Source organism: Panthera pardus, unplaced genomic scaffold (assembly GCF_024362965.1).
Source record: "Panthera pardus isolate Hobbes unplaced genomic scaffold, ASM2436296v1 HiC_scaffold_19, whole genome shotgun sequence".
In the NCBI taxonomy this organism is placed as follows: domain Eukaryota; kingdom Metazoa; phylum Chordata; class Mammalia; order Carnivora; family Felidae; genus Panthera; species Panthera pardus.
In genome coordinates, this window is record NW_026526754.1 from 24,987,479 (window position 1) to 25,006,693 (window position 19,215).

At 60.8% G+C, this 19,215-nt stretch overlaps 1 protein-coding gene across 1 annotated transcript; it reads right to left on the minus strand.

The window, feature by feature from the left end:
* Positions 1-8,002: 8,002 nt before the first annotated feature.
* SNAI3 (snail family transcriptional repressor 3) lies at positions 8,003-14,721 on the minus strand. The gene is made up of 3 exons (XM_019412945.2): positions 14,548-14,721; positions 10,819-11,376; positions 8,003-8,817 (listed from the first exon to the last, which is right to left on the minus strand). The coding sequence occupies exons 1-3, from the start codon at positions 14,696-14,698 to the stop codon at positions 8,636-8,638; spliced, it is 891 nt and encodes a 296-aa protein (XP_019268490.2). The 5' UTR covers positions 14,699-14,721; the 3' UTR covers positions 8,003-8,635.
* Positions 14,722-19,215: the final 4,494 nt, after the last annotated feature.

Here is a 19,215-nt window from a genome sequence, read left to right on the forward strand (position 1 = left end):
GGAGCTGTGACACATTGTAGTCCCCAAATACTCGGGAAGGGGCGCTCACAGGTATTCACGCATCCTTCACCGCAGACTCTGGCAGGGGCCTCCGTCACGGCTCTCACCAGCTCACACACACCCCTGCACGCACCTGCCGGCATCTGCCTGCCGGTCTTTCCCTGAAAGGTTTATGGTTCCAGCCGGAACAGTGTGAGGTCTCTCAGCGTAAACCAGAAGGCCCAGGGCCGTGAGCCCCAGAGTGTGGAGGGCCGTGGCCTGGGTGCCGCGCTGGGCAGGTTACCTGCTACCCGTTCGGCCCCCAAGTCCAAGTGTTAGTGGCGACGTCACACCTGGCTCCGGAGAAACCCTTTCCCAATCTGCCTTTGGACTCGTCACTTCCCGGCCGCTGCCCTTCGGCTTCCCCCGTCGGTGTTCTTCCTGTGTTTTCTGTCTTGTTTCTCAAAGCCTGGTCAGCCCGCTGAGATTCGGAGCGTCCTGCTGTCCTCACACGGCTTTGCTGCCTCTTCGCTTCCCCTCGGCAGGGGTGAGGAGAACCCGGGGTCCCACACTCTGGTCGCAGAACCCCCAGGCGGCTCCCCTTCCTGCACATGCTCCTGGCCCTCTGACCATCTCACCCAGGCCTGTGTCCCAGTGTAAAAGACCCTCTGCCCTCCTAATCTGCCACCCTATTTCTGATTTCCAAGAGAGGAGAGCCCAGAATTTCTTACTGAGTAGCAATATGGTGTAAGATCACAGACCATGAAGCCAGTGCGCCTGGACTTAAATCCCAGCCTTCCACCGACGTGCTGTGTGACGTTAGACACACCGCGTAACCTCTCTGGGCTTCTGTTTCCTCGCTTGCAGGAGAGGCGTAAGCTGACTGCTCCCTGGTGGAGGACAAAGCCCTTGGAAGGGCCCTGTCAGTCCACGGTGAGCAGTCGTCATCATTAGTCCCAAACCGCTCACGTGGGTGCCGCCACCGCTCAGAAGAAAGCATTTGCGTGGTTCAATCAGTGAGTGAGACACACAGCCTCCTCCCTGGCTTCCAGCCTCCCGCACTGTCCTGTGCCTCCGCCAGCCCGGATGAGCACAGCAGCCTGGGGCCGATCACGGTCGTCAGGTTTGTGCTGAAGACAGCGGGTTCTTTTCCAGGGCCGAGAAAAGGCCACGAGGGTGAAATAAGCCCCAGAAATGGACTGAAGAAAACGGCAAATAAAGCCTGGATTATTGCACTGCTGGAGGTAATGCAAACTGGTGCAGCTGCTCTGGAAAACAGTGTGGAGTTTCCTCAAAAAATTAAAAATAGAACTACCCAACGACCCAGCAATTGCACGACTAGGCATTTACCCAAGGGATACAGGTGTGCTGTTCCGAAGGGACACATGCACCCCCATGTTTGTAGCAGCAGTTTCAACAACAGCCAAAGTATGGAAAGAGCCCAAATGTCCCTCGATGGATGAATGGATAAAGGACATGTGGTATATATAGACAATGGAGTATTACTTGGCAATCGAAAAGAATGAGATCTTGCCATTTGCAACTACATGGGTGGAACTGAGGGTATTATGTTGTTTTGTTTTGTTTTTGTTTTTTAATTTTTTTTCCCATTTATTTAATTTTGAGAGACAGTGACAGAGTGTGAGCAGGGTAGAGGCAGAGAAACAGGGAGACACAGGATCAGAAGCAGGCTCTAGGCTCCGAGCCGACAGCACAGAGCCTGACGTGGGTCTCGAACCCTCGACCTGTGAGATCATGACCTGAGCTGAAGTCAGATGCCCAACCGACTGAGCCACCCAGGCGCCCCTAGAGGGTATTATGTTAAGCGAAATTAGAGAAAGACAGACATCCTATGACTTCGCTCGTGGAATTTAAGATACAGAACAGATGAACATAAGGGAAGGGAAGAAAAAAACAATATAAAAATGGAGGGGGACGAAACATCAGAGACTCTTAAATACAGAGAACAGACAGGGTTGCTGGAGGGGAGGGGGCAGGGCTAAATGGGCAAGGGCCATCGAGGAGGGCGCTCGGGGTGAGCACTGGGCGTCACACGTAGGGGATGAATCGCTGGGTCTACTCCTGTATCATTACCGCACTATATGCTAACTAGCTTGGATGTAAATTAAAAATTAATTCATGAAAAGAAGCAAAGCCTGGTTTAGACGAGCCACGCCCTGCTGTCCCCGTCTGTCCCCTCCTCCTTTGAAGATTGTCAGGCACCTGTTGTGATCAGATACAGGCCAGCCATGCGGGGCGCCGAGCCGCCCCCGTAGGGTGGCGCCTGTGGGAGAAGGTGGCCTCCCACGCGCTGCCAAGGGTCGTGGTCTTGAACTTGAGGCTGTGGGAGCCGGCCAGGCTGGAGGAAGGTGTGGCAGGGGAGTGGGGGAGGGGGCCAGGGGGCAGGGACTCCCTCGGGGCGGACCCGGGGCGGTCTCTCACTCTGCACGCGTGGGATGGAGTCACGTGGCCGCAGGGATTTGTTTCCGGAGTCCGTGGGCAAAGGCAGAAAACACAGGTGGTCTCAGTTGCCCCAGGTGGCCCCTGAACGTCACCCGTGCAGCAGAGCGGAGGCTCTCACCGCGCCCGGCCCAGGGCGTGTGCGCCACCGGCCGTTTGTGTCTGTCCCGGAAGGCCACGCGGCGCGTGTTCTCCAGCCTCGTGTCCCAGCGCTTCTGCGCTCCAGGCCAGCAAAGCACCCGTGGGCTGTTCGTGTGTGGGGTGCATGTTAGGGATTAAAACTGGCGTTGCGTTAAAGATTTGCTGTGTCCGTTCATTTAAAATCGTCGATAAGCCCGTCACGTGCTAACATATTTGGGTGAAAAACCACTGTCTCCTGAAACAAAGTTGTGGGAGGGTGGCGTCGCTCCGCATGTTTGCAGATCTGGGTGTCTGGTCTCCCGGCTGTCCCTGTCGCCGCCACGGTGCGTGGCTTGGGGTGTGCGCGTCCCTGCACAGCGCTGCAAACGCGCCCGAACAGCGCCCGTGGCTCGTCTCTGGTGGCACGCCAGACCTCAGCCTGTGGCACTGCCTCCAGCGTGGCTGTGATTGGCACGTGACGGCCGCCGTCGTGCGAACGCTTCCCGCGTCCGTTCCACCGAGACCGTCTCCTGCCCGGGGTCTGCGGCCCAGGCCAGACCGTGTAGCCTCCTCACAGGTCAAGGGGAAGATACCGGTTTGCTGATTTATCCAGAACTTCCACATGTTGGCGTTTCATTGTATAAGTAAAAAAATGATGTTCTCGTCAGAAAAGGCTTCAATCTTGGAAAGCTGCCCAAAGATGAAAGGCTTCTAGAATTGTCGTCGTCTCTTAAAAGTGTTAATATTACCGTGGCCGAGAAGGACCGTCACTCTCACCAGGTTCTGCTTGGCGAAGACGCCTGCAGGTGCCTGGCCTGGGCCCCCGTGGGTGTCCCGTGAGCACGCCCTCCCAGAGGGGACCTTCGCGCCCCAGTGGGAGCGAGGCGCTCTGTGGACACTTCTCATTTCTTCACTGAGAATGTTACAGGGACCCGGACGCTGGCACTTAGTCAGACCCAGGCCGGTGCTCGGCCGTATCGTGAGCGGGTGGAGGTGACGTGCCCGGGCACCGGGGCGGTGACGCCAGCCCCACGTGCGCCTTGCAGAGGGCAGGTCTGCAGGGCACTTATGTACTGTCGGCACAGGGGCGTGTTCTGCGAGAGCAGGAGGGAGACAGCCGTCACCAAGGTAGCGACAGGGAGCCACAGCTCATCCGACGCCCAGCAAAGGGGCTGGCAGCGGGATCCGGCCCGGGACAGTCCTCGATCCCAGACTCTCTTTGGCCGATGTGGGACACTGGCATTCCCAAGGTCGTGTGCAGACAGAGGGACCTGTGGCTCCAGGACTGCCCTCCTTACAGACTCTCATTTCTTTTTTGTTAATTTTTTAAAATATCTATTTACTTATTTTCGAGAGAGAGAGAGATTATGAGTGGAGGAGAGACAGAGAGAGAGAGAGAGAGAGAGAGAGAGAGAGTCCCAAGTAGGGTCCCAGCTGTCAGCGCAGAGCCTGACGTAGGGCTCAAACCCACGAACTGTGAGATCATGACCTGAGCTGGAGTCAAGAGTCAGACGCTCCACCGACTGAGCCCCCCAGGCGGCCCCCGAGACTCCCATTTCTGAAATCTGTGTCACATGTGTCCTGGGCCCAGGCCCACGGCCAGGGAAGGAGAGGGGCTGGCGTGTCTGAGCTCAGCAGGCAAAACAAGTGATTGTGCGTCTTCCTTCAGGACCCGGGGAGGGTGCATCCTTGCAGGAGAACGGAAGAGGGGCCCATGGCGCAGAGGTGTGGGGAGGGGGAGGGGACGGATGCCCTCCGGTCAGCCTGGGGGTGGGGGGGCGCAGCACTGACGGAGGTCGTGTGGGAAGGCAGCCTCCAGGTTTTGCACATACCAGAGACACCCGCACCCAGCCGCCAAGACGGACCCCGAACCTCTGCCCCCAGCCCTCCCGCCCTCGGCCCCACTGTGTACCTGAGCCCTGCCCAGCGTCTCCTGGGCCCTGAGGACGATCCCAGGGGCTCAGTGGGCTGGGCGGGCAGCTGGGAGGGGAGACTGGAGCCAGAACTCGGTGGTCAGGAAATGCACACAGATTCTAAGAGGAGGTAAAGGTGGGCAGTTTCTCTAAAGTTAGCTATTCTATTTTATTTTAAGCATCCGAAGTGTCTTTTTTTTTTTTTTTTTTTTAATGTGTATTTGGCACTCCCCTGAATTCTGAAATAGGTTTAACAGGATTCCTTTTTTTAAAGCAGTGGAAGCCAAGGCTTTCTAGTGGGACTGACTCAGCTGGGATCAGAACCCCTCCTTCGGGACCAGGCCAGGACCCCCCGATGGCCGGAGAGTCCCGCACACTCCCCCACTCGGGAGCAAGAAGGTGCGGCCAGCAGCCGGCGTCCTCCCAGGCTCCTCGGAGCCTCTCTGAGTCTTGGCTGAGCTGTGTCCCTGAATGTCAGGCCATCTGCAAGTGATGAAGGCCTGGAAACTTTTGTTCCATTGAACTTTGCCAGGGAGCTATACTTAGCCACCGAGTGGAGGCCAGGAGTGGGTTCTCTGAATAAAGATAGTAACACGCGGGCTATTTTCAAACTTCCAGAGAACCCCCCCCCTCCCCAGAATATTCTGCGCCAAAATGATATTTATGGAGCCCTCTGGGCTTTTGGAAGGGAGGGTGTAACCTTAGTGTGTCTGTAGCTTTCAGGAGAGAGGTTTCTTTCAGCTGGGAGTGGGGCCAGGGTAGGGCCACCGGAGACCTAGTGTCCCTCTCGCACCTGTTTCTAGGACCTGAGCTCGCAGCGGCTGGGTGCTGGCATCTGAGTCCGAAAACAGTGGTTTTCCTTGCTGGGTATCTGGTGCTGACCCTGCTGTGGCCCTCACACCGCCCTCCGGGTGCAGCTGTCGTGACAAAAGATGGGGTCCTCAACCTTGGAGGGCTGGTTACGTGATTTTCCTCGTGTCCCGCATCCTCACTCGTCTCTTAGGTTTCTGCCTTCACCAGACGTAACCAGGCTGCAGCTGTGGCACCTGCTCCCAGCTCCTCGGGCCCCGGGACCTCTGGTCCCTCCTCCCACCTTGGAGGGAGGACCCAACAATGTGCTGGACCAGGACCGAAAGGCCTTCTTTAGGGTGACGAGTAGAAATGTGGTCAGTAGAGTTTGGATGGAAAAAAGATGGCCTGTAGGTGGGAGGGACCCAAATAGCAGCACCCTGAGAAAAGAACCAGTCATCCACCTTCACCCAGGGATAGGCCTCCTGCCGACTCCTGTTCTGTAGGTGTTGGGAGAGGGCTCCAGAAAGCCAACTTCTATCTAAAGGGGCGTCCCAGGTGAATTCTGATGACCAGGCAAAATAGCATGGAAAAAGGTGAGGGGGGAGCTGGGAACCCTGAGCGGCCAGGCAGCTGGGCAGGTGGCCTCCCTGGGGTCTGACTGCAGCCGCCCCGCCCCTGGTGGACCGTCTCCCCCATTCATTCTCCATCAGCTCCCTGGCAGGTGCTCGGCCTTTCTTCACCCTCTCTGCCAACCTGGCCTCCACCACCCTGCCCTCTGCCAGTCCAGATATAAATATAAGAGCATTTTCCACGGGCCGGCACAGAAGGGCAAGCATTTGACTTTATTTTAGGGCTGTGAAATTCCCTCCCTTCATACCCAACAGGTGCATCGCCTCATTTAGCTATCAGGGCCCAGGAATAGAACACAATTTACAATATAGCTTCCTTTGGGCATCTGGATGCTATTTAAAAAAAAAAAAAAAAAAGCCCTCCTGTGAGATGGCCGGATATGGGCCAGAACGCGGGCTTGACCCACTCAACAGAGGAGCCCAGCTCTTCGGGAGACCGATGGGAGGGAGGACCACCCTGCTATGGCAGGGCCCCTGGTTGGGATGATGGACAGGAAGCGGGAACAGGCACAGGAGGTGTTTGCCGGTGGGCCCGTCAGTTAAAATTGACCGCCCCCCTTGATCCTTTGGGGACCAAGGGGACAGAGGAATCCACTCTGCTGTCCTTCATCCTTCAGCCCAAGCACAGGGACCCACTGGGCATCTCTTGGCAAACTGTGTTCACATCAACTGTTGGGAGAGGATGGTGTCCTCCCCTCTGCGGGTTCAAATGTTGAAATCCGGACCCTATTTGGAATCAGGGTTTTTTCAGGTAATCGAGTTAAGATGGGGCCATTAAGGGGGGTCCTAACCCCGCAGGACTGGTGTCTGCACAGACTGAGGAAATTTGGACACAGAGACAGACACATACGCAGGGAGAAGCCATGGGAGGTGGAGGCAGAGAAGTGTGATGTGTCCACCAGCCAAGGAACATCAAAGATGCCCACAAACCAGCAGGAGCCAAGACAGAGAGAGAGAGAGAGAGAGAGGGAGAGAGAGAGGCCGGCCCCCGAGGGGACCAGCCCTGTGGCAACTGGGGCCCTGACTTCTGGCCCCCAGAGTGTGGGAGTACATCTCTGTGGTTTAAGCCTCGTGGTGCGTGGGGCTTTGTTATGGGAGTCACAGCACGCTGACCTATCAGCTAAGCGTCTGGTTCGCACTGTCTGTCCCTCGAGGGATGGCAGGTCCCCGCAGAGGGGAGGCCAGGTGCAGGCCTGGGAATGTGAGCGTGGCTTCCCCAGCAAACGTCTTCACTGCACCCGCTGATCTGTTCTGTATGCCGGAGCCACGGCCCTCCTGGGTGGCCAGTTTCATCGAGGTCACCCTTGGTCCAGAGAAGCCCCACGTCACGGTCAGGTTTCCTCTGGGATGTCCCCAAGGCCCCTCCGATGGCCGTTATCAAACCAGCCACGCAGGCCCTTTCACCCCGAGGAGCCTCGGGCAGGATCTACAGGTGCCGCGTGGCCCAGCAGCAGGCTGGTGAATGTGCTTCAGTGGGTCTGCGAGGCCCAGGGCCGACACGCGGCCTCTGCCGCTTGCCCTGTGGCCCCCACTCAGGGCCAGGAACAGGAGCCTAACTTTGTCCCTCAGCCTGGGCCAGAAGTGGGGCGGCTGTCGCCTCCGGGCATCAGGAACTCAGTCAGTCCCCATTAGACTCAGGCTGCCCTCCAGGGCAGGCTGAAGATGCTAAGACACACTGGCAAGATTGAGGCCCAGCCCAGCAGGTGACATCCCGGGGGTCTGGGGGTGGGCAGAGGCCGCACTCGGGGGCAGGATGCTGGGGAGGGGACTCCTGTTGGCTGCTGAGTCGGTTCAGGAGGCATGTGTCTCAGGTGGCACCCACTCCCTCCACTGTGGACGCCTATGGCCTCGGGAGAGGGCGGGCAGAGAAGGGGCGACGGTGCCACGGGCGGTTGTGGACACAGTCCCCCGGTGACACGGTGGTCTCGGCGGAGACATGTGCAGACCCAGGACTGGGTTCTCTTGTGAGCACCCTGCCGACGCGGACACACACGGCCCCGGGCTGGCCTCTTCCCTGGGCCTCACTCTCCCCAGCTCTGCCCTCACAGCCTCACCCCCGGCGTATCTACGCCCCACGGCCGCTCTCCCTCCCTGTATAAGGCTGTCCCCATTTCCGGTCTCCTTGTTCCCAAAGAAGGTGGCCCTGCTCACCTGCTTGGAGTGTCGCCACCCACCTCCCCGCTCCCCGTCCCTACACTTTGCCCCCCTTGCTCCGTGGCCAGAGGCCCAAATTACCCAGGAATCTGGGTAATTACTCCGGGCTCGGCCTCTTCCGCAGACCCAGGGCGCCAGGCAGGACTCGGGGTCTCAGAGGACGTGACCGGCAGGGGTGCCAGGCTCCTCACTGCCCTGTGCTTGGGGACGGGGCCCTGGCTCTGTGTCGGGACACCCAGTGCCGCGTGTGTGCGCGCAGGCAGGCGGAGGTGAGCCTGTGGTAGCCGTGCCCACGAAGGCCGAGTGGCAGGAGCTGGCCCAGCTGGCAGCCACCCCCAGCGGCCTTTTCTCTTGGGAGAAGAGAACCGGAAACCAGGGCAAGTCAGGGAATGGTGGCTCACGTCGCCGTGACGGTCTTCCCTCAGTCGCCCTGACAGCCCGCGGGCGGCTCTGGCCCTGGACGGAAGTGGGTGGCCGGCGGGGAGAGGAGGCACCCGCCGAGCGAGCGTGGGGCCGGGCTCGCTGGGCATCACGGGTGCCGAGAGGGGTGAGGTCCTGTCCCTCCCGCCGGCACTGAGCCCGCACCCGTCAGGGGCCGCGGCGGCAGCCAGACTCCTCGTGCCGCGCCAGGAGCGACATGCGGGAGAAGGTCCTGGCGCAGCTCTTGCACTGGTATTTCTTGGTGTCCGAGTGTGTCTGCAGGTGGGCCCGGAGATTGGAGCGGTCGGCGAAGGCCCTGCCGCAGTGTGAGCAGGTGTACGGCTTCTCACCTGGGGGCGGGAGGGCGCCGGGTGAGTGTCCGTCTGGTCCGCCCCAGGAGGTGGCCGAGCCCCCCGTCCCCAACCCCCCGCCGTCCCTGCTTATCGACGTATAAGCCCCTCCGCCTCCTCCAAATGCTCACGGCACTTCTGACGCATCGGTCTCCCCTCACCCTTCCCCAGGAGATACGTGGCAGGGGGGGGGCCGGCACCTGCCCCGGGAGGAAGGAAACCCTAGGGCCACGAGGTCCACATCCACGGTCAGGCTCAGAGCTGCCTGGGGACAGGGTGGGATGTCACCCCTGGGCAGGACTGCGGCATCTAAAGCCCTCTCCAAGGGGAAAGAGCTAGCGTGGGTCTTTGCTAGATCTTTCTGTTCCTGCCAGAGCCCTTGGGGCCCTTTGCCCAGATCTGGTCCTGAGCAGCACTGGGAGCCCTCAGCTGTCCCTGCCCACGGAAGGCCGCTGGTGGAAAGCAGCTGGGCCCCTGCAGACTCTACCGGGAAGGCGAGCCCCGGCCCTTACGATGGAGGCAGGCATTTCGGAACAGCTTAAGACCCTTGTGTCCTCTGGGCCGCCTCCAATCAGGGCGACCAGGGATTTGGACAAAGCCCTTCTGTTGGGAGCTGGGCCCCCAGGACAACCTTAACAAGTGTAAAAAGATCCTTAAAGGTCACCTGTTCTCTTCCGCCCACGTGCAGTGACTTCCAGTCGTACACCCAATAGAATCCTGAGAAACACCAGCGTGCAGTCCCCCTGGGCCCAGGGCGTCCCTGCTGCCCAACGCCCAGGCACATTCCCTCCCCAGGCCAGCCTCCTGCAGGGCCTCCCACCCTCTGGGCCCTCAGACCAGGAGCACTGAGCCCCTGGCGGTGTGATGTGGGACGCTCAGAGACATCCCTGGGGGGGAGCGGAGGAAAACCGGCTGGAATTTCAGCCCGGAGAAAGGCTCCCGCAAAACCCTTCTTTCCAGCCTCCCCCGGGTGTGACTCAGAAGAGTCCTACTTACGGAGCCCTGGCTCAGGGCTGGGGAGGCTCCAGTGACGGGGGCGTGTGTTCAGCCGTGGGCCTCAGCCCGGTGAGCCTTATCCCTGGGCTTCGGTCTCTCTGTGCCCACCTGTCCCTCTCCTGGCGGGCCGGGGCGAGGTGTGGTTCAACCCCCAGCCGCCCTGCGGCAGGCAGCCCGCCTCCGCTCCTTTGGGCAGCGGTGGCTGATGTACGGACAACGTGCTGAGGCCCCCAGGCCTCCTTCAGGTCTGAGCGCAGGGCTCTGGTGCGCTCTCACCAGGGATGGGTTTGCCCCTGGGGTCCCAGCCCCCAGTCAAGACCCAGTCCTCGTCTGTGCCCTTCGTCCGTGTGACCCCCGTGGTTGCCACCAAAGGCCAGGCCTTTCTCCCTGTGCCGCTCCTGCTGCTCCAGAGCTCAGGAAGGGCGCGCAACATGGGAAGTCAGACTGTCTACGGCCCCGAGCAGCCTGCGCTTTGCCAGGTGGTAGGGCTTGAATTGTGTCTCTCAAAAAAGATCCGTCCACGTCCTAATCCCCAGTACCTGTGAGGGTGACCTCACTTGGAAAATAGGGTCTTTGCACATGTCATCGGGTTAAGATGGGGTCACACTGGAGCACGCGGGCCCTGGTCCAGTGGGACTGGTGTCCTTACAACAGAGGGAGGTTGGGACACAAACACACAGGGGAGAGGCCATGTGAGGACGGGGGTAGGGGCGCACGGACGCCTGGAGCCCCCGGGAGGTGGACGGGGCAGGAAGGACCGTCCCCTGCCGCCTCTGGAGGGAGCGCGGCCCTGCGACACCTGGATTTCAGACTCCGGCCTCAGGAGCTGGGACGGAGGGCATTTTTGATGTTTGAGCCTCTGGTTTGTGGGACTTTGGAAACCGGCACGCAGGGAAGCAGGAGCCGTGTGGCCGTCCCTCCTCTTGTTTACAAGGCCTCCCTCCCTGCCTGACCTCCAGGTCCCGCCCTCACCCCTGCCCGGGGCCCTCCTGCCCACAGACCCACCTGTGTGGGTCCGGATGTGGCCCTGCAGCAGCCAGGGCCTGGAGAAGGCCTTGCCGCAGACAGAGCAGAGGCAGGGCAGCGTGTGTGTGCGGATGTGCATCTTGAGGGCGCCCAGGCTGGCGTACTCCTTGTCACAGAACCTGCAGGTGAAGCAGCGGGGCGCCCGCAGGTGGCAGGGCTTGTGGCAGTGCGGGCGCCCGAGGCCCCCCGGGGCCGCCTGGAGTCTGTCTGGAGCCTGGCCCCCGTCCGGGCCCGGGATCGGGGGCCACCGCGTGGGCGGAACCCGCAGCGGGGGCAGGTTGAGGTGGTTCAGGCTGTCTTTGAGGGGCTCGCTGGGGGCCCGGCCGCTCCAGAGGTCCGCCCGGCTGCCTTCCAGGGGGTCTGGCCTGGAGGCCCCCCGAGCTTCCTCAGTACGCGGAAGGGGCAGGGAGATGGGGCAGACGGCAGAGGTGCGGTCCCACGGCAGGGGAGGGTCGCCAGGGGTGGAAGAGGCCTCCTTGTCTGGGAGGAGGAGGGGCACCGCCAGCCCCCTGCAGGCAGAACAGGGGCCATTAATTTCTAGAAGGGAGGAGGGAGAGAGAGAGCGTGAAAGTGGACATGAGCCCCCACACTCTGTCCTCAGACTTGCCCTTCTTGGTGCAGCCGCAAGCCTGTGTTCTAGGTCATCAGCAGTTCTGCACGAAGGGGAAGGGCTGGCGAGGCCAGTGTCAGCGCGGGAAGTGACCACAGGGTCTTAGAGGAGGGGCCTCAGTTCTTTATTGTTATGATTTTTCTAAATGTTTATTTTTGAGACAGCGCGAGCGGGGGAGGGGCAGAGGGAGGGGGGCAGAGGATCTGAAGCCGCTCCAAGCTGAGAGCAGAGAGCCAGATGGGGGGCTCGAACTCCGCAACCTGAGTTGCCCTGAGCCGAAATCAAGAGTCAGATGCCCAACGAACTGAGCCACCCAGGCGCCCCCTCAGTTCCTCTTTAAAAGCAAAGGAAATGTCTTACAGGATCCCAGAATAGTTCTCACGGGCTGACGGAGGCCCCCCTACTGGCCCGGCAGGACAGGCCTCCCTGACCCCCTCCCCGCCTCAGGCCCAGCTCACAGCAAAGCCTCACCAGCCTCCCGCAGGCGCGAATTCAGAGTAGACATTTGGCGGTGGGCCACGTGAAGACAACTGATTAGCCTCCCGTCACCCCCATCACCCCCCGCCCATGGTGACGTGAGTGCCAACGCTCCCGGGTGGCTGGATGGCTGTCCCCGGTGGTGCCACACGGCCCCCAGGGGCAGCCTGTCCCCAGGCCGTGGCTCCCGGATTCGTGGGCCAGCATGCCTGTACCAGACCAGATGAGCGGCAGGGCCCCAGGGTAAACAGTCTGGCACGTAGGGGTACGCTCTGCCTTTTCCCCGAGCCCCAAATCTCCAAACAGCCCCCAACCCATTTCCTACTCCAGATGTGTTGAAATAAATCTCTGGTCCCATTTCTGCCTTCATGCCAAGGCTTTGGGTAAGAAAGAACCCACAGAATGGGAGAAAATATTTGCACATCATGTATCTGTTAAATCGATGGCATCCAGAATATACAAAGAATTCTTGCAATTCAACGGTATATATATACACATATATGTGTATGTGTATATATATACATATATATATGTGTGTGTGTGTGTGTGTGTGTATAATTTTAAAATGGGCAAAGGATCTGAATACACATTTCTCCAAACAAGATATACAAATTACAAATGGCAGGATGCCTGGCTGGCTCAGTCTGTAGATCATGTGACTCTTGATCTCAGGGTTTCAAGTTCAAGCGCACGCTGGGCATAGAGATTACTTAAAAAAAAAAAAAAAAAAAAAGAATATATATATATATATATATATATATATATATATATATATATACACACACACACACACACACCCCTACACAAATGGCCAACAAGCACAGAAAAGATGCTTGCCATCATTAACCATCAAGGAAATGCCAATTAAAGCCACAGCGAGATACTGCTTCGTGCCCACTAGGATGGCTAGAATTACAAATAGCCAATTACAAGTGTTGGTGAGGATATAGAGAAGTGGGGACACTTAAGGAAACTTCCCACCTTTCCGCTCTATCCTGACCTCACCCCTAACCTAATCCCCCCAGTTATAAAACAGCATGCCAACTTTGTGTCCTCCTGGAAAGAGGGACTGGGCAGTGTCAGGCTAAGAGACAAAGTCCAAGGAAGTTCTGGAGAGAGAGGCTTGGGATACCCAGAGAGCCTAGGACCCTGCTTCACTGGGGGCTTTCTACTGAGAAAAACAGTCACCTCTCTTAAGTCTCTGAGACTCAGCCACCACCCTGGCTCCAGAGCCAAACCCGGTCTTGGGGGCTGGGGGCCACCCCAGAGGGAGGGCAGGGGAGGGCCGGCTATGCCTGTGGCCCTGATCGAGTGCTTTTGCTGGCCCTTCAGATGCGTCCACACACCCTCTGGGGCTGTTGTAACTCAAATTCCTGGGAGGAGAGACTTTCAAGTCCCCTCCGCTTCAGGGGCTCCCTGGGGGGAGGCCTGAAAAGGCACTTATTTGAAAAGAGAGAGGGAGGGGCCCCAGACCCAGCCCCTCGGTCTATCCTAGGGCAACATCCTGGGAGCCTCAACAAGCGGGAGCCTCGTCCCTCATCCGAAGGGGGGAGGAGAGGAGCGGAGGAAGCGGAGAGTGCTGGAGGGCTGGGCTGCTCTCTGACACTCTCTCATGTTCAAAGAGTAAAGTGGGGGGTGCACTCTGTGACTGGGCTCTAAACAACAGGTGTTAAGCTTTAACAACCAGGCTCACATAAACTCCATTTCCCATCACGTATATATCTAAAATGCATTCGGATGCTTTCCGTTCTATTTCATTTTGTGAAATTGTTTTCAAAATGCAGAGTTCGGGACCCCAGTCCTAGAAGGCACCCCCTGGAGGCAGCGGCCTCGGAAAGGAAAGGATCACCGGGGTGCCCTCCACTCCTGGGCCTCCTCCGGGTCCCTTCTCCCCTCTCCCCCTGAGCTACCCAGCAGTTCCTCAGGGGGGGTCTTCACCTCAGGGGCTGTGAGGTGATGGCTCTGATCACTCTCGAGAGGCCTTTGTCCCGGGACCTTCTCGTGCCTCCAGGACACGGGCAGTCCTGAGCCCTGGACCTGCGTCTCCCTGGGCCACCTGGGGGGAGGGGGGAGGACTGCAGCCCCTCAGCCCAGCCTGCCCTGAACAACCTCCACTGGGGTGAGGGGTGACGGGGGGAAGGTGACCGACGGAGCGGTGAGGAGGCACCCGAGGCGCCTGAGGGAAGGCTCATGGGCTGGGCCTTGGCACACACAGCCCGCGGGTCTCTTCTGTTTCCCTCTGGATGCTCTGGAGGAGCCGTTGGACAGCAGCCCCAAGCCTCCCTCCGTCTCTCTCCCCACCCATCCCTGGGACCCCTCCCACACCTCCTGCACCAGGAAGATGGCTCCAGGGTTCCCTTAGCTGGGATGGGTGCGCCAGGCCATAGGGGGAGAGCCCCCCGACTGACTGGGGGCCTGGAAACTTCTCTTAAGTGGGAGGGAACCCGCGCCTGCTCTTCCCGACGCGAGGCCGAGGCCCCCGACGTGGACCAGGCGCTCGCAGGCCTCCACCCACCCGGGGTCTCGTCCCCGCTCCGCTGGCTGGCGAGGTAACTCCTCTCCCCCGGCCTGGGACGGGAGTCCGAGCCGTGGGCGGGGCTGGGGAGCCGGGCAGTCCCTACCTCTCTGCGTCTCCAGCTGCCTGTAGTTGGAGACCCTGTGGCTGGAGTGCGTTTTCACCAGGAAGGAGCGCGGCATGGTCCCCCTGCGCGTCCGCCGGGCGCCCGCGGGCAGCGCAGCCGGCAGGTGGCCGGAGGGTTGGCTCATTAGCATAGCGCGCCGCCTGGGCCAACCAGCGCGGGGCGCGGCCGGGGCGGGGCTGCGGGGCGGGGCTGCGGGGCCACGCCCAGGACAGGTGCGCGGGCCGCGGGGGAGGGAGCGCGTGGCCGCCGTGTCCTCCCCACGGGACTGCCCTGGCGCGCGCCGCGAGTCACACCGGCCCCTGGGGCCTGGCGCACCCACTCGCCGTGGACTAAAGGGCGGAGGTCAGGGCTGGGTGGAAGCCGCGCCGGGCTCCAGTCCACACGGCGGTGGCGGTGGAGGCGCACGCAGAGCCCTTGCCGCAGCTGGCTACACTCGCCCCACCTCCTGCTCAAACCCGCAACGGTAGGATTGGTGAGCACGAGCCCTGAACTCCACAGCCGACCCAGCTGACCGGCCATAGTGGTGCCGGGGGCGGGGGTCAGCCGGCCTGGGGGCGAGAGGCCTCTCCCAGGGGAAGAAGGCTGGGGAGGGCTCCTTCCCTCCAGGGACAGCGCTCCAGGAGGTGGCCCAAGCTTCCAGGAGGCTCATTTGGCGGGGAGAAAGGACACAGCCTGGAATTCTGGGATTGCAAGGGGTTCCGACCTGCGGTCATGGGAAGTTTAGTCGAAGAGGGGGAAGTGCGTGCGCTCTGCCCAGTCTGTGACCCTGGGCAGCCATGTCCCTCCTGTGCGGCAAGGACGCGTTCGAGCCACGTCCGAGTGTACGCTCCCTTTCGGTGTGGACGCTTCAGGAGTTCAAGGGTCAGACAGGGCATTCCCTGGGCGAGTGGACGCAGCACCGAGCCTGTCCCCGACAGCTGTGGGGCCTTTCCATGGCTGTGTGCCGGCCGGCCTGCCTGCCTGGCAGCGCCATTGAGGTCCAGGTGCCATGTGACTGTGGGCTTGGGCGAGGTGAAGTTGATGGGGACCTCTGGAGAAGCGGGGGGACGGGGCCGTGTCACACAGTGTCTTAGGTCCCTACAGTTTTGCAGATGAGAAAATGGAGGCTCTGAGACGTTAGGAAGCGGGGGCATGGGGACCCAGGCTCATATTGCCAGTCACACACGAGACGTGTGTCCCCTGTCTGCTGCTGGGCGAGAGCACGGGAGGGCAGGTGGTATGCAGACGGAAGGCACGCGTCTCTCCTGTGGGCCACAGCCTGGCACCGTGCTGTTGTGTGTGTGGATTTCAGAGGACACGTGGCTGCGTTCTGCTTATTCACCTGTTCCGTGGCCTCGCAAGCTTTCTATTTATACCTTCTCTTCCTTCTTTCCCCTTCCAGACACAGATAAGGCTTGCAGATACCTGGGCCAGCCCTGCACCCACACTGTCCCTCCTCACCGGGTCACCCACTGTGTGGCCACCAGCCAAGATGCACTCCCTCATCCCCAGAGAGCTACTCACACTATTTAGGGAAGCTGGCGTGTTCCTAATCTCATCCCGGAAATGCCCCTGGGATTCCGAGGGTCCTTGGAACAGCTTTGGGGGAGGGGTTGCAATAGTAAGTGACCCCACCCCCTTGTCAGCCCTCCTTGGAGTCATGCACACTCACTGGCTGGGACTCACAGTGTTGTGTCTGGGCTGGACCCCAGGAGGACCCACAGAGGAGGACCTCAGTGTCCACACCTGTGCAGTGCTGGAGAGGGGCGCAGCTGTCCCCACCCATTCTTGCTTCCCGTCCTTCTGTCCTCATCCTGGCCGCCTTACCTCCCGGCGAAGCCTCACATCCGCCCACCCACCCACGCACTCCCCACTGGCCTCCCGGAACTGCCCCTCTTTCAACCAGAGCAGGACTTGCAAGGACCAAAGTCCTCTCTTTCCTGAAGAAATCACTGTGCTCTTCCCTGGACACCTAGGACCTTGGGGATGACAGCTGGCCCAGAGCCAGGCTGTCGGCCCCGCCCCCCTGCCTCTATCAGCGGCCTGAGCAGCAGCTTCCAATTAAGGTAGGCACCTCTAGGGCCACAGATTTTATAATCCTACTTAGATAGTCTCCTTGTATGCGTGTGTTCTTTACTCTTTTTGTCTGCCTTACAAAGAATAATTCAGCAGTGCTCGACTCCATGTATGTATCTCCATTGTGAGCTCACATTGTAGCTGATTTGGTTTCGTGACCCAGTTCGGAGGGCCCCGCACCCTGTCAGACCGCACCCCGAGAGGGGGGCCAGGTGGGAGCCAGCCCGTGCTCCTGCACAGTGGCTGCCTGTGGCACGTGCGCGGTGGAGTCCCGCAGTGCTTGTTGGACTAGATGGAAAAGCACCGAGAACCCCCCAAACAGTGCGGCCCCTGGCATGCCCATCCCTGGGGGTTGGAGGAGGGTTAGCGTCCGTGCCCTCGGGTGCCATCAGGTGCAGGAAGCCCAAGCCCCAGGGACCAAAACTCTCGGAGCACTGCTTGCGGCGGGACCTCACCGCTGGGGCTCAGGACAGATGGCCCCTCGTCCTGGGAGCACCAGCCCCTGCATCAGTACATGGAGCGTTCTTTGGGGGGGGGTCGTGGCTGGGACATCCTGACCTGGGGCAACCTAAGTTGCCCAAGCTCATGGCCTGGTGGAAACTCAGACCAAACACTCAACCTCCCAACGTCTGGTTGGATCGGTGACCAACCGATCGAACCAGCGAAGGGGGACTCACAACTAGTTTTGAGGCCTGATTGTTAAAGCTGGTGGTAGTTCTTAACCTGGGGTCCGGTGGACACATCCTCTGTGAGATGAGGGCACTGAGGGGGGATGCTGTCCCTTCCCACACAACTTATAGGACACGCGGTAGAGTCCTCAACGCCTTGGGGCATGCCAGAGGATTGGGTGCTGGGAAGGGTCCTAGGGGCTGGGGCGGAAGGATGGAAATGAGTGGGGGGCCGAGCAGGGGTGCACGTGCAGGCTGGGCTGTGTCCTCACAGCCTGTGTGTGTGCGTGTGTGTGCACACGTGTCTGTGAGGCCGCAGGAGCTGTTTCCGTGTGACACAGGCATCGGCATCAGCAGGGTGCCCAGGGCCTCAAGGGGAGCAGTCTGTGGGGTCCTCAGCAGGGTTCCCAGCTCTGCCCCCCCCCCCACACCTCCTCTTTGAGGTTCTTGTCTGTCCGCAGGCTGGATCCAGCCCCTCGTCCCGGCAGGTTGTTGGGAGACGGGCGGTCCTCTGTCACAGGGAGGGTCTGGACCCCTGCCCCCCACCCCCCAAGCATCCGCATGTCGGCAGGCCGCCAGGGGCAGAGGCCAGTGAGGGTGGCCTGTCCTCGGAGGCCCTCAGGAGGGACGTTGCGGGCAGCTCAAACCCTCACTGCGGCTTGCACCGAAGGCACCAAGCCCCACAGGCCGGACGTGCTGGGGGCGCCCGGAGGAGCCTGCCGGGTCCCAGGTCCCAGGCTCCCTGGATCAGGCTTTCTGGAAGCCAACAGCTGCAGGGCCTGGAGTCACTTCCAGGCACGGCCCGAAGGAGCCAGCGGTGGGTCTTTGGGGGCCGAAGCGCCTTCTTCTGCTGGTCTGGCACACTGGCCGCTTTGTCCAGCACGACGCCTCTCTGGGCGAGGTCAGGGCAGGGAGCCCAGCTCTCCAGGGTGCTCGGCACCCTGGGACCAGGTGGTGGCTACGGCACTTTCTGGAACTCCGGGAGGCCGCCGAGGACAGGCGTGAGAAGAGTGACAGGGCTACAAGTCCCCGCCGTGTGCAGGCGGTGGTCATCCTGTCTGGGCCCGCACTGGAGACCGGCCGACGGACGCCGTGGGCACAGTGCTTGAGCCATCGGCTCCCGCGAGGCCCGGATGAGAAGCGCGCCAGTTCCCAGGAGTGCCTTCCCGCGGCTGCCTTCCTGACAGAGAAGGTTGTAGGTCCAGAGACGCTTTCTAGGCCACGGGGTGCGCTGGGGAACGTGCACCATGAAGGCGCGGGGGCGCCCCGGGCCTGGGGCTGCCCCCCTCTGTGTGGCAGTGGTGGAGATAGACTCCGGGGGCGGTCGGCCCTTGCGCTGGTCAGGGCGGAAGGGAGACCATGACTTCCAGGAACTCTCGGCCTGAAGCGTGTGTGTGGCGCGAAAGCCCCGGGGGCCTGGTGGGACAGCCCCGCCGCACGTGGGATTCACGCAAAGTACAAGGGAGGCCGATCGTGCTGTGGACTTGAGCCGGAGCGTCCCCTCCCCGACACCGTGGGGTCTGCTGACACGGGTTCCTGTGTCCCGCGTGCCCTGTTAGGGTTCACTCTGATGCTCCCCCCTGGGCAGACTATCCTGGACATGAGTCCCTTGGTCGGTGGTATATTCTCTGTGGTCCCATCTGGCCTGGGCCTGGGGTGGAGGGGGTTGAGAGGCCACGTGTGGACGCTGTCCTGTGGCTCCCGCGGCTGCGCGGAGGGGGCACAGCTCCACAGGTGTCCTCGGGTGGAGGCAGGGACTCGTCACCACACCTGCTCCCTGGAACCGGCATCCTTGGCCAGTGGGGTCAAAGAGGGAAGGGTGGGGCTAGAGGCTCCTAACAAAGGAGCTAGGGGGTGGCCAGCCTGTCACCACTCTCCTGCCGAGTGACCGTTGTGGAGGCTCGTGTGCCTGGCCCTGCTATGG

Coding starts and splice junctions, on each gene's coding strand:
- SNAI3 (XM_019412945.2), bottom strand. CDS start 14,698: ATGCTAATGAGCCAACCCTCCGGCCACCTGCCGGCTGCGCTGCCCGCG. Junction 11,377..14,547: donor GCAGCTGGAGACGCAGAGAG/GTAGGGACTGCC, acceptor CCTCCCTTCTAG/AAATTAATGGCCCCTGTTCT. Junction 8,818..10,818: donor CCACATCCGGACCCACACAG/GTGGGTCTGTGG, acceptor TCCCGCCCCCAG/GTGAGAAGCCGTACACCTGC.